At 52.3% G+C, this 15,539-nt stretch overlaps 1 protein-coding gene across 1 annotated transcript in view; it reads left to right on the top strand.

Moving 5' to 3' along the window:
- Positions 1–15,539, top strand: part of TCF4 (transcription factor 4) — a gene marked incomplete at its 3' end in the record, with an annotated part of 113,540 nt that overhangs the window by 27,889 nt on the left and 70,112 nt on the right. Inside the window, exons 3-4 of the mRNA XM_042021501.1 lie at positions 9,887–9,948; positions 11,882–11,978. Coding sequence (XP_041877435.1) covers positions 9,887–9,948; positions 11,882–11,978 — 159 coding nt within the window. The remainder of the gene's footprint in view (positions 1–9,886; positions 9,949–11,881; positions 11,979–15,539) is intronic.

Raw genomic sequence — 15,539 nt, 5'->3', positions numbered from 1 at the left:
ATGATGTGGTTGTAGACAAGCCATTTAGCATGAAGACGTTGACATTTCTGAGGATGCCTAATTCCACGAGGAAATGCTGAAATACGGAGTTTGGGGAGCGATTGAGCAAGCGGCTCCACATTGTTTTGATTCCCTTCTCTTGGGAGAATTGGGGCTGATTCTGATTTTATTTACACAGGAATTAATTAAGAGCGGCTTCACAAAGATTATTCCTTACATTTGGGATGGGGCTTGGAGTGGGCAGGTCATAATTCCCCGAAATTGAGGGGTCAGCTGATCCTATCAATTTAGTTTTCCAGTAAATTTGGGGTTTTTTTATCCAAATCCTTCACGTTTTGTCCCGGTATGTTTTAACAATTAATCTAAAACATATTAATTCTTGTTAATGCTCCTCTCTACACAATGGCTTTTGTTTGGCTCCCAGTTCTGCTGTGTGGGAACTTCCTTCCAAGCTCCTATTCCCAGCTTGGATTCAGCTGGAGCTGGAAAACCTCGCGTCGCCTTCAGGGACTTGGAGTTTGTTTTCCCATCCCAGAGGAATTCCTCTGGTGCTGCACGTCCCGAGCTTCTGAAGCTGCTGAGGGCAGGAACCAGCTCGTGTCTGAGCACCCCAAAGGTGCTCTTACGGATTGAGCGTGGATGGATCCAAATTATTACAGCATGAAATTCCAGAGGCCGGGCTGGATGGGGCTTGGAGCAGCCTGGGACAGTGAGAGGTGTCCCTGCCCATGGCAGGGTGGAGTGGGATGAGTTGAAGGTCCTTCCACTCCAAACCGTTCCAGGATGCGATGAAATCCCAAGCCCACCTCGGAGCTGTGTTGCTGCGTTGTCCTTTCCAGCTGATCCCAGTGTGCACAAAGGCCTGGCCGGGGTTTTGTCAGGATTGATCCGTGCTCGCACGCACTACAGGATATTCCGAGTGCCGGGCAGCGCGCAGCGGAGAGGAAGGAAGTTCCCAAAGCCTCGGAAATGAGGCATGTCCTGCTGTTATTGTGCTCGGAGCCCTGGTCCCAAGGGACACAACAAGCCCATCCTGGGGCCTCGGCCTGGCACAGCAGGGCTTGACTCCGGTTTTATTCGGGTTGGGTTTGGGATTGTTCCAGTCGGGTTTGTAAACACTGCTCGGATTCCATCTGCAGCACCAGGAGGAAAACATGGCAAAGTCAGGGAATTCTGCTTTATGCAGTTTGGATGGGATCATGGAATGGTTTGGGACGGGGCGATCTTAAAGCTCAGCTTTAAGAGCCATGGGCAGGGGCAGCTCCCGCTATCCCAGGTTGCTCCAAGTCCTGTCCAGCCTGGCCTTGGACACTTCAGGGATCTGGAGTTCAAACACCTTGCCGTGGGATATCTCCAGCACCTGGGGTAACAGGGTCGTCTCCTTCCCAGGAAAGTGGGAGGGGAAGGGAACAGCCACCCCCTGCACACGCCAGCGGGGTCCCTGCCTTACAGAAACTGAGATTGAGGTCACCTCAGGTACATCCCGCAGCCAGGGATCCCTCAGTCTGGGAACAGTGAGTCAGCTCTTCCCATTCCCAACGCTGGTTTGCGTTTCCTTGCCGTGCTTTTTTATTCTGGTAGCTGAAGGGATTCCAGGATTAAACACTCCTTCATGGCAGTGAAATAAAGTCGACTTTAAAGATCCATATCCTAAATAGAAGGCTTCCCGTTGGCACGGTGATGGATCTCTCCAGCAGGTTTTAAAGCCACTGGATTAGCACTGGTGCTAAAGAATAGCCTGGGAAAAAGAAAAGGGGAGGTTAAAGGGTATCCGAAGTCTCTCGCTCATGTTTATAGCACAGTTTTATGACTGAAGGTAAGACAGATCGCTGGGCATTCCTCCAAATCCCTGGCAGTTCTCCCTTTGCAAGGCACTAATATTGGGATTAGCAGGGTGTTTGAAAGCCATTACCTTTCCTCACCTTCCTAATTGCTGGTTCTTCCGGGAGAGCACGGGAAACTCCGGGCTCATAAAGGAGCCTCCTTATGCAGCGTGTGCAGAGCTGGGTTTTGGTGTCTGGTGGATTTATTGGAAGCTTTGTGTGCACAGTTTTTAGGGGCTGGATATAAATTTAGAGGATCTTTGGTTATTTAATCATGTTTAGGGTCGCAGGTAGTGCCTGAAGGGGCTCCAGGAGAGCTGCAGAGGGACTTAGGACAAGGCATTGAGGGACAGGACACAGGGAATGGCTTCCCAGTGCCAGAGGGCAGGGCTGGATGGGAGATTGGGAAGGAATGCCTGGCTGGGAGGGTGGGGAGGCTTCCTGTTCCCAGCTGTTTTCCTGGGCTGAGCTGGGGTTCAGCCGAAGAGGAGGCTGCTTCTAAGGGGTTTTAATCTGCCAAGTGTTCCCTGGGTTTCTTTTGCTCTGGTCAGATTTGCTCCCTTCAGGTCATTGCCAACCCATCCTGCCCTTTGCCGTGGGTTGGAGTTGCTCCTCCGAGGAACAAACGGGACGTGATAAAAAAAGCCTTTCAGGAAGCACAAAGAAACCACAATTTATTGTGGGGTTTGATTTTTAGAGGCAAGCCCTGAATAAATTAAGTGGAGGGCCAGAGATTTGTAGTACTTCAGCATTAACACTGAGATTCCTGCGTTGCACTGTAGGGTCCTGGAATGATTTGGGTGAGAAGGACCCTAAGGATCATCCCATTGCACCCCTCCAGGGACACTTCCACTAGCCCAGCTTGCTCCACGCCCTCTCCAACACTTCCAGGGATGGAGAGTCCACAGCTTTAGTTGCACATGTGAATAAAAACTGGTCTTAGATTTCTGGCCTAGATTAAAACTGCTTTATTTGGGGATAGAAGTGACTAAAGACTGGAATAAAATAGCAGTGGGGATAGAAAAAACCCCTTCCAGCTGCTCCCATGCTGTTCGTCCCTTTTCATTAAACCCATCTCTCTTTGTTTACTCGCTTCTAAACACTGATAATTAAAATAAATTGGGCCTCTCCACGGCTCCAGCTCCGTACGTGGACTTGTGGAAATCCCCTCAAATGCTGCCAACGCCTTGGTGGGAGAGGGACCTGCCCTTTCCACAGGGATGCCTGGAGGGACAGGACACAGGGAATGGCTTCCCAGTGCCAGAGGGCAGGGCTGGATGGGATATTGGGAAGGAATTGTTCCCTGGAAGGGTGGGCAGGCCCTGGCCCAGGGTGCCCAGAGCAGCTGTGGCTGCCCCTGGATCCCTGGCAGTGCCCAAGGCCAGGCTGGGCACTGGGGCTTGGAGCAGCCTGGGACAGTGGAAGGTGTCCCTGCCCATGGCAGGGGCTGGGCTGAGAGAATCCTTAAGATCCTTTCCAATCCAAACTGTTCAGGATTTTATTGAGGGAAACTGAGTAATGGATTTAAGCTCTTGCCCAGGTTGGGATTGGTGTGGTGGCCTTGTCCACCCCCAGTGCTGCCTCTGCATGTTCCTGGCCATCCTGATGCTTTTCATGGTGGAAATCTGCCCTCTCCTTTTCCAGCTGGACAGGGAGGGAGTGGAGATCCAGGCCAGAGTCCCTGAAGTGCCCCGAAAGCGAAAGCAGGAGGGGGCAGAGCCCCTCGTTCCTTGGAATGGGAAAGCTTTCCCTGCCATATGTTTTGAATGGAGCTGCTGTCCCAAATGCCAAGACGTGTTGAAGGATAGCTGGGTGTTTGGGGATGAGTGTCCCATATTTACAGCTCTCCAAGTTGCATTGTTGTTGAAAGTCTGCTGTGGGCTGTAAATATGTTCTGGAGCTCGGTAAAAATATCCCAATTACCATATTCCGAAGGACAACAATTGCCATGCTTGGATGCCTTCGGAAGCAGCCCAGGCTGTAAACAGGATGTGCTGGGCCCCGGTCGCCCGCGTTCTGCCTCCGTGGCCGTCACAGGGAGCTCAGCAGCTTCCACAGAAATCCTTCGATCCTCTGGATCCACACTTTGGGAAGCTCTTCGGAGCTGCCCTCAGAGCTTTGGGGTGGGGCCAGGGCTGGGTTTGCTCAGCAGAGGGGAGGAAGGTTGGGAGTTCCCCCCGGGCTCTGCAGGAAAGCCCCTCGGGGGCAGAGGGCGGCTGAAGAGGAACTGTCTCCAGACGGGTGGGTGGAAAGTTTCCACCCCTTGAGCTTGGGCTTGCTTTGCACTGTCGGGGTGAGTGACAGGGACAAATATTCCAGCGGGGTCCTACAGCACATTCTGGGAGATGTGGCTGAGTTTATCCTTCCTTGGTGCAGGGATGTCATTTATTCCTTTCAGAAGACACTCCTAAGGATAATTTAGTTCTTAATGACCCATTGGTTGAAAAAGTACAGAATGTGCTCCAAACATCTTGGAGAAAGCCAGGGCCTTTTCCCAGCTGGAATTCCAGCGGCGTTCTCTGATTTAGGATGATGATTTGGGGGATGATCTAAAGCCAGTGGGTTTCCAGTAAGGTGCCCAAACTTGTCCTTAGTGTAGGCATGGGCCTCGTGTCCAGCCAGGAGGGTGAGACACAGAAGCATTTCCATCTTCCCCTTCCAGGTGGTTCCTTAGGATGTTCAGTTTTAATGAGTTCCCTCAGCAAGGAATTGCTGCCTTCTCAGGAACAGGCTGGAGCTCTGGAAGTTTCTCCGGAGCATATGGGCAGGTTGAAAGGGAGCAGATGCTGCAGGGGCAAAGGGCAGAGCTCAGAGGTAGGAGATGAAGAAGCCTTGAAGGGCCCCTCGCTCTGTGACTTTTCCGCACAAAATCAAGTGCCGGCATTCCGGAAACCATCCCTGGCAGAGGCTTCAAGGGCTGCAGTCGTGGCTCAGCTGTTCTCCGGAGAGGGGAAGTTTTCCTCAAGTGCCAGGGAGTTTCTCAGGCTTCCATTATGAGTGAGTGCAGTGGAGTTGTGGAGTTAAGAGTCCAGGGAAAAGGCCCCAGAGTCTGGATCTGGGGAAGCTGGACCCAGGGAAGGGCAGGGAGCAGCTGTGCAGGTGTTGAAGCCGGAAGAGGTTTTGTGGCTGCATTTGGATCTAACCTTGGACCAGGCTGTGGACGTCCTTGCATCCCTGGAGGTATCCAAGGCCAGGCTGGCCAGCGCTCGGATAACCTGCTCTGGTGGGAGGTGTGCCATGGCAAGGGGTGGGGTGGGATGATCCCGAAGATCCCTGCCAACCCAAACCATTCTGGGGTTGATGGTTCTGTTTGGTATTCGCTGTTAGCCTGTAAGAAGAGCAGAAGCCCTCGAGGAAAGGAGTGAAATCCCAATGAACTCCTGAGGCTAGGAGGTTCCCTTGGTGATTCCTTAGGGAAGGAGTGGGTGGCAGAGGCACCATGTCCCTGTTGGTGGCTGGGTGCCCGGGACAGCTCCTCTCCAGGGAGCGCAGCTCTGGCCAGCCCTACCTGCGGCCAGCTCCGTGTGTATCCCGAGGAAAGGAATCCTTTTCTCCCGGCTCTGACGGGTGGGAGCGCTTTGTGTATCCCACGGTGATGAATTAATCCGTGTTCCCCGTGCTCGCGCGGAGCGGGATGAATTCATTTGGCATTCATGGGCATGTCAGGCTTTTTTTATCCTCGTTTCAGCTTTTCTATTACAAAGCACAATTAGCTGGGAGACACTTGGAGCGTTCCTCATCCCAGTCAGATGTCACCCGCACCCGCTCCCAGGGCTGCGTGTTCCCATTCCAGTCTTCGGTTCCTTTTCTGGAGAAGGCTGGGGGGCAGCAGGGAATTCTCACTTAGTACAGCACTGGGTTTAGAGGTGGCCATTCCCCTTCTCCTTCCCTCTTCCTTCCCTCTTCCTCCTCTCCATGCCTGATCCAACTCTGAGGGTGTAAGTTGCTTTTCCATGGGTATCCATAAATCTCTGCGGCTTTGCAGGAGCAGCTCCAAAGGGTGGGATTCATTCCCTCAGAGATTCAGGGAAGCCTGAAGAGCTTTAGGGAAACTTTGGGGGAGAAGAATAGGGATTCTTTTGTTGCTGTTGGAAAAGCCCTCTGAGACCATGGAGGGGCACCAGCACTGCCCCGTGTCCCCAAGTGCCACATCCACATGGATTTAAATCCCTCCAGGAATGGGGGCTCCACCCCTGCCGGGGCTGGATAGCCCTTTCCATGAGGAAATGTTCCCTCATATCCAGCCTGACTCTCCCCTGGCACAGCTCAAAGCCCTTCCCTCTCAACCTGTCCCTGTTTGCTGGGGGCAGAGCCCAGTCCCCAGCTGGTTCCGCTGTCCTCTCAGGGAGTTGTGGAGAGCGAGGGAACAAACAGGAGAGAGGAATATGGCATTATTCCAAGTTGGAATTCTGTGGTAAAATGATTTTCTCTTCCACATCCCAGGAGTGTTTTGTTTGTAGCATCACCCCAGTGTTTTGTAGCATCTCCCAGAACATTCCGGCTGCCTTCTGATGTTCCTTGGAAAGCTCCTGTTTTCATAGGCTCCCCAAATGACAGAAATTTGGGAATTTATTTATGCTGAAGCTTGGTGCAGATTTCTCCCAGCGAGGGAACAAAACAAGGCTAAAATAAGAAAGTCCTCTTTGACTCCTGGGGTCAGGAGCCCTCCCAGGGCATCCCAGTGTTCCACACCAGCAATCACCGGATGCTTCGGGCTGGAAGGGTTTCTAGGGAGCAGGCACAGCTCCCACTATTCCAGGTTGCTCCAAGCCCATCCAGCGTGGCCTCGGACACTTCCAGGAGCAGCCCCAGCCTCGTGCAGAGAGCCAGGAGGTGCCCTCTGGCCTTGGGAAGAGCGGATTAAAGGCTGGGATGAGGGCATGGAGCAGAGCTGGGAGAGCTGCGTCCGTGCACACAAAGTCTATGTCCTGGAAAATAGCTGTGTTTGGCTCCTGGGACAATGTGGGGAATTATGAGCTCACCCCCCGGCAGCACAATGGAATTCTTTGTTGGGAATATGACATTGGGAACAGTTCAGGTTTGTTTACGCTGCTGGTGTTGCAGAGTGGTGTCTCCAACTCTCCATGGATATTTGTGGAAGCTTTGGAAATTCAGGCAGAAAATGAAATGCCTGTTTGATTCCAGAAATGAATTTTCCAAGTATTGGAGGCCTTCATCCCGTCCTTCTTCCACATCACCTCCCTGCCTGTTGTTTTGGGCTTTTCTTCTCATGTCCTGATGATATTTAGAGCAAAACCTTCAAAAAAAGATGGGATCAATGGATGTGCATTTTAAATTTTCCAGTCCTTTAGCTTATCAAATATCCAGGTTTCTTCTTCCCTTGATCTTCCTCTTTAATCCTTCTTCTGTATTTTGTTGAGCTCGGTTTTTTCATGTAGTTTTTCAGCCTAATACTCGGATAAATCCAAGCTCTTTTGAAGAGCAAAACAGCAGGAAAGGTCTCAATCCACCAACCAGGCGTGTTGAAGTTAATTGGGATTAGCAGGCCCGGTGTAAGGTGTTTTGGGAAGCAGCAATCCCAAAGTGGCTGTTTATCATGTTGGAATATGATAATCATCGGCAGTCCCGGATGTCCCCCCACCCTCCCTGGTTTGGACACAATTCCTGCAAATCCCATGGCCTTTCTTAGGCTCACCTTGTTCCAGGTTGCCCACAGAAGCTGTGGCTGCCCTGTTCCAGGTTGGGTGGGGCTTGGAGTGGCCTGGCGGAGTGGAAAGTATGGAATGGGATGATCCTTAGGTCCCTCCTAATGATTGGCTGATCCTGTAAATCCCACTTGATTTATCACATATTTCCTGAGGAGAATTCCCAAACCTGCCCATGACAATTGCTGATGGGAATATCCCAGTGCCTAAATTTCCAGGAGCTGGTGGCGGAAGCGTTGGAGTTTGTTGGGATAAATCCAGGTCCGAGAGTAAGGCACCAGGGAATTTTTGCCTTGACTTTGGTGTCATTGGGGTTTCACTGCCTTAAAGTAATCCAGCCCTGGAGAGGCCGTAAGAAATTCCTGGAATGAGGCTTAGGAGCTTCCAAACCTTCCGGGTCACATCCATTTCCATGGGTAGGGAACCTTCCACCAAACCAGGGGCTCTGGAAGGTCTCTCCCGACCTTGACAGCGATTCCATGACCTTGTGAAGTTCTCAGTATCCCAGCTGAAAATTTAGGAGGTTGCAAAACTCCCGCTTTTTCCTCCAGCTGGAGCTTGCTTTGTTCTGGATCTGTGTTTCCGCCTTCTTTCCCTCTGGAGCTCAGCTAAAGTCGGAGTGGTCGGAAACAACAACTCCATGTTGGGCTCCGATGGAGGAATTAGATAATCCGGGTTCCTGAAGGGGGCTGGATCTTGGGGCTTTTCTCGGGAAGCATTAAAGCTGGAGCCGCCTTCTCTGCCGATCCCCAAAGATTGTTTTAATGAGAACTAAAGGGCCTTTTTCCAATTACCAGGGAATAACTGGATTAAGTTCCTGGGTTATGTCAACCTGCTTGGATTTGATTAGGGAGAAAGAAATGGATTTATCCGTCAGGCTTACTTCATTAAGGCTCCTCATTGATGCTTCGCAGAGGGTCGGGAGCAGTTGGCACTTTTCGGGTGGAATACCAGGAAAATTGGGAGGCGGCTGGGATGCAACTCCAGCACAAGTCGCGGCTCGTCCCTTTCTGCAGGAGGGCAGGGATCCGTGGGCTACTGGGAGGGAATCCCTCCCTCTGAGGGTGGTGCCACTGGCACAGCTTCCCAGAGAAGCTGTGGCTGCCCCATTCCTGGCCATGTTCCCGCTTGGAGCACCCGGCTCTGGTGGAAGGTGTCCCTGCCCATGCTGGCAGTGCGCTTGGATAATCCCTGAAATCCCGTCCAGCCCCACCCACTCCATGAGTCTGTGATTTCTTTCCTTGGAGTGTCACTGAAAACGGACACTAGGGCCGTGTTCCCGAGGGCTGAGCCCTCCTGCTCCCTGCCGGATTTTGGGAGCCCTGCTCCGGCCTGGGACGCTGCCCATCGGAATCAATGGGGTAATATCCCGTGATTTGGAGCAGGAGACGGATCGGGGCTCCCCAGAGTTAATTGCCTGTTACATAACACAACTGATTTTTAAAAATCTGCCTAATTAACCTAATGGAATGGTTGATCGGATCTGTCAGGTAAATGATCCACAGTTTCTTTCCCTTTTTTTTTTTCCTGGAGCTTAATTAAATATTTACCTCCGAGTGTCTCGTGCTATTAACGTGTTCATCTGTTATGGAGAGAATAGAATTCCTAATTGGGGGAAAGAATTAAACTCCGCAAATGTGTCGGGTTTGGAATCTTGGAAATCGCCCGGATTCAGTGGCAGCACCCAGATTTTCAGTGCTCATGACCTGCTCGGTTCCTCCAGCTGGAATTCCCACTGATCCTCACACCTGGGTGGGTTTACTGTGGCCAAAGCGTGGGTTTAAGCAGTGTGGCCCAGTCCATCAGTGTTTGCCCAGGGAAGCGTTCCAGGCCAGGTGGGGCAGGGCTTGGAGCAACCTGGCATAGCGGAAGGCATCCCTGTGGCAGGGGATGGAAGTGCTTGGTCCTTAAAATCCCTTCCATCCCACAGCGTTCAGTGGGAAGCAGAGACGGAGTATTGGGAATGGCAGTTCCCAATTCCCTGTTGTAGGCAGGGATGTGGCCCAGCCCTCCTGCATTCCTTGGGTGATGCTGGCAGGTAAAACACACATCCTGTACTTTCCCTTCCGCCTTCGTGCTGTCTGAAGTGTTTGTCGATCCCTGTTTTCTGCTGGAGACTTGGGAAGGATGGGAGCTGTTTCACTGAAGTCACTTTGGAGCCAGGAAGGAATTTCGCTGCTCAGACCTCAGCATTCCTGAGGGTCCGGCTCCTTCCCGCCGTGAATTTCAATGAGTTCATTTAAGCCGGGGGTCAGGAGCCACTTCCTGGCCTCGGCTCCTCGTGCCTGGCTCTTAATTAAAGGCACCGGGAGATTAATTTGAAGCGTTAATTTCCCAGTGCCCTCACAAAAGGCGGGAATGATTTCCACCAAGCCTAAAGAACTTTTTTGTCCCCAGATGTAGAAGACAGAACTAGCTCAGGGTCCTGGGGGAATGCAGGACATCCGAGTCCATCCCGGGTAAGTAGAATCTAATCTTTATCCCCCAGCCACGCTTCCTGCAGATGGAAACGTGCGATCCTCGGCTGAGCCGGCCGCGGAGCATGCGGAAAAGCTGGCCTGGGAAGTTGGATTCTCATTAAAGTGGCTTCTTTTCATGTTTTAATATTTTAATATTCAAACCTGAGCCTGGCAGTGCGTTTGGCTCCATGGGAAGCTGGGCGAGGGGGCCGTGGCCCTGCCCACAGAATGGCGTTGGAATGAGCTGATCCATAAGGTCCCTTCCAACCCAAAGCATTCCATGATTCCATGATTTCTATGAATATTAATTAACCGTTATTGCTGGGATCTATCAGCTCCCCACCCCAAAGGGGAGCAGAGGCTGCTCCCCAGTCTTTCACTCTCTGCAGCTGGATTTGTAGGGGTTTTTCGGGAGGGGAGGTGTTCCCAAGTCTGAGGAGAGAGGGCCAGCACCCATCCCCGTGCTGGGGCTTGCATTCCATGACCAAGCTGGAGAGGGGATACCAAGGCTGTCACCGGAGCAGCCGCATCCCTGCCCTTCCTGCCTCGGCCGCTGCGCTGTGGGGTTCAAACCCTGCTCCTCGGCCGTGGCTGGAATTTGGGGCATTTTGGCACATCCCCCTGAGTGTTGGGCTATCCAAGCTCCAGCCCAGCCCACCTCTGCTCCAGGCTGGGAATGGGGCACGGCATCTCCTGTGCTCCTCGTGCAGGAGCGGAATTCCCTGTGGGAATGCAGCTTCCGAGCCGCTCTCCGGCTCGATGGTTGCTGGGATTTGTGAGACAGCTGGGCCCAGTCAGTTCAATTGTGCCTGTGGACAGTTATCCACATTTTTTCGACACCTTGGGATTGGGATGCCTTGGTGGGAAGAGCAGCTATTTCCAGCAGCGCAGCTGGATCCTCGCGAGCCACCGCCAGCCCGAAGCAGCTCCGTGGAAGCAGCCCCACTTCCCAGCCGGAGCATCCCAGCTCTGCCCTTCCTCCAGGCTGCCCGTGGCTCACGGATTATTCCCTGTTTATTCCCTACAAACACATGGAATATTCCTAGGCCAGGCAAAAAGTGCCTTCCTCGTGCCCTTATTTACATTTGTTTCAATTGCTTCCTAATTGTTTCCCAATTAACTTGGAAGGATCAGGACTCCGGCAGCTCCAGGCCCTGGAATGGCGAGGAAGAGCAGGATCCCCGTCTTCATCCCCTCCTCATCCTCAGTCTGTGTCCTTCCCCTCACGGCAGCCAAAGGGGATCCCTTATTTCCCCTATCCCTGCCTCCGAGGAAGGAATCCCACCACCTTTTCTTCTTCCATGCTGCTTTGCATCCCTGACGTCATTCCCGCTTCCATCTGTCAGTTTGATTTTCCTGCCCTTTTTTTTCCCCTTGACACTTGTATTGCTTCCGAGGGAAAAATGTTTTGAAAAGGAAATTGGGAATTGGCACACACCGATTATTTCTGCCTCCAAACCCCTGAATGAAGTTGGGAGATAGAAAGAAAAGGAGCACGAGCCTGGGAAGGATTCGGGAATTTGAATCAAGGCTGGGCATTAAGTCGCGGAATTATTCCGCAAACAGCCTGACCTTGCTTTCTCCTGCTGGAATGGAATTTCCACAGCGGGAGACTTGGTTCCTCCGGAGCCTTTCTTCCGTGTTCTAAGCAGGAAGACTCTTCGGAGAGGGCTTTATGCTGATTTGCCCCGCACAGAATTTCAGGAACACCATCCCAGGCCTCCAGTCAGGGCTCTCTTTCTGATGAACTGGATGTTAGAAACAGCACAGAAAGTGCTCCGGAATGTGTCATTCCACCAGTCGGCAGGAAAAAAATTCAAGGGAATGATGTTCCTTAGAGCAGCCTTCAAATGGAGTAGGGAATTGTGGACTCCCGGTTGGGGAGATGCTGTTCCAAGGTGTAAAACTGTATTTTTTCCCGATTTCTCGGCAGAACTATGGAGATGGGACTCACTATGACCACATGGCGAGCAGAGACCTCGGCTCACACGACAATCTCTCTCCTCCCTTTGTCAATTCCAGAATACAAAGTAAGAACATGGAATTTCCTCCCTTACTGGGGTGGGGAAAGCGGGATCAATGGACGAGAAATCAAATCGGGGGGGCTTCAAGCACTCAGCCTCATTCTTGGGGCTTGGCATGAGGGTGGGAACAGGGATGTGGTTTAATTTTCCATTTTTTAAGGTATGAAAACTGTGCTGTGATGGTGTTTATTATTTTCCCTCCATTGATTTTATCAATAGTTGATATCTGTAACCGTGTTTCCCTGCTGGGTCTGTGATGCAAAATGCGGTTTGGCTTTTTCCTTGGACACACTCAGAGCGGGGTTTTTAAAGCAGGACAAGCTTTTTGAAATCCTGATAAATAAATCCCAAGGGGAACAGAGAGAGAGGTGGTGGGGGACACTGGGAATGTTGTGTGGAGTGGGAGGGATCGTGCCTGGAGCTGTCCGAGGAACTCAGGGCTGGTGACACGGTGGGGATCGGCCAGCAGCTGCACCGATGATCCTGGAGATCTTTCCCAACTGGAATGGTCCTGGGATTCTGCGCTAAAAGGTTTGGACACCCCGTGATTATTTATGAGGGAGCCATCGCTGTGTTCTTTAATTAAGGCTGATTAATGAGTTTGATTAAAGTAAATAAATGATGTCAAAATACTGGTCATGCTCAGGCTGGGCCAAGATCCCGCCTGTGCTCCATCCATGAGCGAACCAAACGCTTCCCTTTAAAGCCTTGAGCCTGCTCCAAGAGAAACACGGAGCTGTGGCTGCGATACATCATTCCTCAGCTCTAATACACATCCCTCATCCCCAAATATTGGGAAATAGTTGGGAGTTGTTGGATGGTGTTGGAGCTTGTAGCCGTCCGTGCGGGTTCCCAGCCAAAGCACGGTTATGGCACTTTGTGAAAGGCTCGGGAGAAGCCAAGGAAAGCCTGGAAATTTCAGCACTCCCTCCTGCCCTCACGCCACGGGGCCCAGGGGAAACCGTGGCTGCTTCCCAGTGCAGCCTTTAACTGGAGTCTGGGGAGCTGGGAAGGGTCTCTCCCTCTTCTCCCTGCCCCCGCGTTCCAGAGAAACCTCGCTCCTGCTTTTGCCAGCTCTAAGGAAAACACCCTTTCCCCTCGGTTTAAGAAATAATGGCTTCATAAAAGCACAGCTGGAGGCACCTGGGCTAGGTAACAAGGATGCAGGTTCCCGAAGTTCCTGATGAGGAGCTGGGGAAGCCCCTGCTGTTTCTCCAGGGTCCTGCTCCATGCCCTCGGAGGGCTTTTCCCAGTGGGATGGGTGCACATATCCCTCCTGCTCCAGCAGCACCCAGGGCCTGGGCTGGGGATCGTGATGCCTTCTGGGAATGGGAATGGGAAGCTGTGAGCAGCCCTGGGCAGGACGCTGTGGTTCCGGGATGGTGTGTGGGAGCGTTGCCGTGCGCCGCTCGTGTCGGAATCTGGGATTTTGGGAGGAATCTAAACACTGCAGTGAGGGACGCTGCGCAGGGCCCTTTGCTCAGACGAGGCTGCCGGCTCCGACTCCGCTTATTCCAACTGCTTTTCATCATTTCCCTTTTCCTGGCACCGCTCCGGGCTCTCCCAGGGAAGGGTCCCTGTACATCGGGGTGTTGGGGTTTGGCACTGGCAGAGCCACGCTGCCGTTTCCTTCCCACCCTCCTCCTTCTGGTCCAGAGCCTGACAGTCATCCTGCTTGAACTGGTTTATACTGGTGTGTTCTCTTGGCTTAGATGGACTTGCTCCCGATGGGAAGTGATGGGTACAGGATCATGGAATTATTAGGGCTGGAAAAGAGACCACTGAGCCCAGCCAAGGCCACCACTCATCCATGCCCCAGCTCCAGATGTGCTGGTGCCTCCCACTGCCACTCCCGTTCCCAGGTGTCCTCTTTGGGAGTGACCTTATCCTGCTAAATCCTCTTCCCACAAGGAGGAACTTGCTTTTAAACCCTCACGGAGCGTTTTCCTGCAAGGAGCAGCTCCGGGAGCATTGGGACAATGCTCTCAGGCACAGGCTGGCGTTGTTGGGATTGCCCTGTGCAGGGCCTGGAGCTGGACTGGATGATCCCCGTGGATCCCTTCCAAGTCAGCAGATTCCACGATTCTATCATTAGATGCGGGTTCTGGGTGCCACTGATTTATGGGGTGACCTTTGGAGCTCCTCTGGGAATACTCTGCCGTGGTTGTTGTGGTCACAGTGGGACAGCTGCCGGTTCTTTAGAATTCCATCCCTCCCCTCGCTTTGCCGAGCAGGAATATTTAGGTTTGTGCTTCCAAGTGCTCCAAACAACCCCAAACTCCACCCAGTGTTCCTTGGCTGCTCCGTGCCCGTGCCCATTTTTAATGGGATTTTCCCCGTCTTGGTCGGAACATCGCCGCGGCCGATGCTTTTCATCCCGGCAGCTTTGATTCCGTTCCCGTTGTTATGAGGAGAACTGGAATTTTTTGCAGATTAGTGAAGTTTACCCAACACAGCATTAAAAGGCCTCGCTTTCAATTGCTAAACTGTAAACATTTGGGATGAAATTTTCCATGCTGTGGATCTGACTCAGCCCGCTCCGTATTTTTTTAACCTTCTGCAGGAATGATTTCAACATTTCCTCAAATGGGATTACATTGCAGCCTGGCAGATTCGGCATTTTCTCCCTCAGTGTCTGGCACGGCGGGAACATTAATTCCTTTTCACACCACCTCTGTTATGGCAGGTGGCTTCGCTTCCCGCTCTGCAGCTGGGAAAGGGGCACAGGGAACCTGGAGGGAAACGGCCCAAACTGTCCAGGAATGTCAGGGATGGGGCTTGGAGTAGCCTTGTGCTGCCTTCTGAGTCGTGCAATCATGGAATGGTTTGGGATGGAAGGGATTTTAAGGATCATTTCATGCCCACCCCTGCCATGGGCAGGGACACCTTCCACTGTCCCAGGCTGCTCCAAGCCCCATCCAGCCTGGCCTTGGACACTGCCAGGGACTCTCCATCCTTGGAGGTATTCCAAACCCAAACCCCACATGATCTCCTGGAGCCTTGAAAGATGCTTAAAAACGCTTTGTAGGAGCCACAAAGGCGGAGATGGAAAAATTCCCGTTCCCAATCAAGAGTTAATGGATTTGTAAGTGCTGCCAGTCAGGATTCCGAGCTCAGCATTCAACTGCGGTCCCGGAGAAAAGAAATGACAAGGACATCTCCATTTCTTTGGGAAGCAGCAGCAGATGTATAAATAGAAACTGTCGACTGTGGCAATTCATGTGCAGGAGCGAAGCCTTGAAATATGAGTTTGTCCTACAGACTTTTCAGGGAAGTTTACATTCCTTGGGATTTGTACTTAAACAAGCGTTTTTAAGGAGTTATTTTGTGTGACAGCCTGCAGTTGGCGTCTCTGGAGGCAGAAGGAGCGGCCTCCGGCCCTTAATCCTGGGCTCCTACCATAATCCTGGGCTCCTGCCATGATCCCAGACTCCTGCCCTAATCCTGGGCTCCTGCCCATAATCCCGGCCTCCTGTCCATAATCCCAGGCTCCTGCCCATAATCCTGGGCTCCTGTCCATAATCCTGGGCTCCTGTCCATAATCCCAGGCTCCTGCCATGATCCCAG

The sequence above is a fragment of the Corvus kubaryi genome, unplaced genomic scaffold, assembly GCF_017639235.1.
Source record: "Corvus kubaryi isolate FWS band 111438036 unplaced genomic scaffold, C.kubaryi_AGA036_p1.0 37149, whole genome shotgun sequence".
Taxonomy (NCBI): domain Eukaryota; kingdom Metazoa; phylum Chordata; class Aves; order Passeriformes; family Corvidae; genus Corvus; species Corvus kubaryi.
The sequence above is the reverse complement of the archived record's forward strand: the minus strand, read 5'-3'. Positions and strand labels throughout refer to the sequence as shown.